Here is a 1,485-nt window from a genome sequence, read left to right on the forward strand (position 1 = left end):
AATTCACGGTGATGGGGTTTGCAGGCTTCGGTTTGGGGGGTCTGATCTTTCTGGGATCACCCTTCGTGTCCCTCATCGACATTGGAGGGGATCAAGCCGCGACGAATCGTTCATGGGCCTCAGTGACCAGCCCTGTGTTCGTCGTCAAGGCAGGCCATGGGAGCTGGAGGCTCTGCATGAGGTTTGTCGGTGGGGTGGCCGTGGCCGTGGTGGGGTTGGATGCGAGGTAAGGTACACACAGTCAATTGGGGCAATGGCAGGTACATACCTACCTGAGGTACCTAGGTAGGTAGGTAGGTAGGTAGGTAGGTAGTCAATTGAGCAGTGGCAGCTGGCTGGCGTGAGCGGCAGGGGGTTAGTGAGTGGTCCTTGCTCAAGCTCGACCGCCTGCCTCAAGACCCTTCTGCTTCAAGAACCTTTCCGGCCTCACAGAGCGCTTCCGCCCCTTTCGGACGGCAAACCATCCCGGCATCAAAGGCCCTGCGATGGAAGCACCATCCTCGAGAGCACTCCCGACAAGGGACAGAGTGCCCATGACGGAGCACATGAACTTTCTCAGCGACGCCGCCCACCTCCTACGCGCGACGGCACCCGAGACGTCAGCATGGCTCATGAGCCGCAGCCACGAGCTCTCCCTCAGCGAAGGCCTCCAGCAGACCGACGTCCAACGCCAGCGTGCCTGCGCCGCCTGTGGACTCATCATGATCCCCGGCATGGGCAGCAGTGTCAAGATGGAGACGGACAGAACGAACCCCAAACGTCATAGGCCCGCCAAAAAGGCAGCAGACAGGAAGCGTAACACCAAGGTTACAGGATTGAGAAAGGTCCTGCAGTGTGGCCACTGCATGGAGAAGACGGTCATCAAGCTGGAGCCGCCCCCATCGGCCAACAGGAGCAGGAAACAGCTCAGACAACAGAAGACGTGGGCGGCAACCGAGACGCAGGCTCATGAGGCTACTGGTGCAGTGAAGACGGGTGGCAGTGCGTCCACGACAAGCAGCAAGGCCTCGACACCAACACCAACAACGTCGTCGGCCAACGCCAGCAGCAAGAAAAGGGCCAAGAGTCGCAAGGCAGGCCTGCAGGCACTGCTGGACCAGAACAAGAACGCCAAAGGGTCGCGCAGTCTCAGCTTGGCCGACTTTTCCATGAAGAGATGATGACGAGGTACCTCGACACCCATCGAACGTGGAGCAGTACTTGGACTCGAATCTTCTCGAAGCCCCCCGGGCGGCGCTGACTGACAGAACCAGCGCGCCCCACACCAACCCACCAGAAGAATGCGGTCCTGCGTCACAGTCACAGGCAATGGAGGGGTTCAGTTGCCCCTCCAGAAAAATCAGTTCGCCCAAGTCGCGCGCGCCGCTGATTTGCGATAAGACCCCCGCCATTTATCATCACTTCTGAGGGGGGGTGGACAAGACGCAGACACCTTGGGCCACCACTCAAGTATTCCCATTTTTCTTTCCTCGAACTTCTGTTTTC

At 59.1% G+C, this 1,485-nt stretch overlaps 1 protein-coding gene across 1 annotated transcript; it reads left to right on the plus strand.

The window, feature by feature from the left end:
• Window positions 1-533: 533 nt before the first annotated feature.
• On the plus strand, window positions 534-1,160 carry VDBG_01524 (conserved hypothetical protein; the record flags this gene model as incomplete). The annotated part of the gene is made up of 1 exon (XM_003007290.1): window positions 534-1,160. The coding sequence occupies one exon, from the start codon at window positions 534-536 to the stop codon at window positions 1,158-1,160; it is 627 nt and encodes a 208-aa protein (XP_003007336.1).
• Window positions 1,161-1,485: the final 325 nt, after the last annotated feature.

The sequence above is a fragment of the Verticillium alfalfae genome, genomic scaffold, assembly GCF_000150825.1.
Source record: "Verticillium alfalfae VaMs.102 supercont1.2 genomic scaffold, whole genome shotgun sequence".
In the NCBI taxonomy this organism is placed as follows: domain Eukaryota; kingdom Fungi; phylum Ascomycota; class Sordariomycetes; order Glomerellales; family Plectosphaerellaceae; genus Verticillium; species Verticillium alfalfae.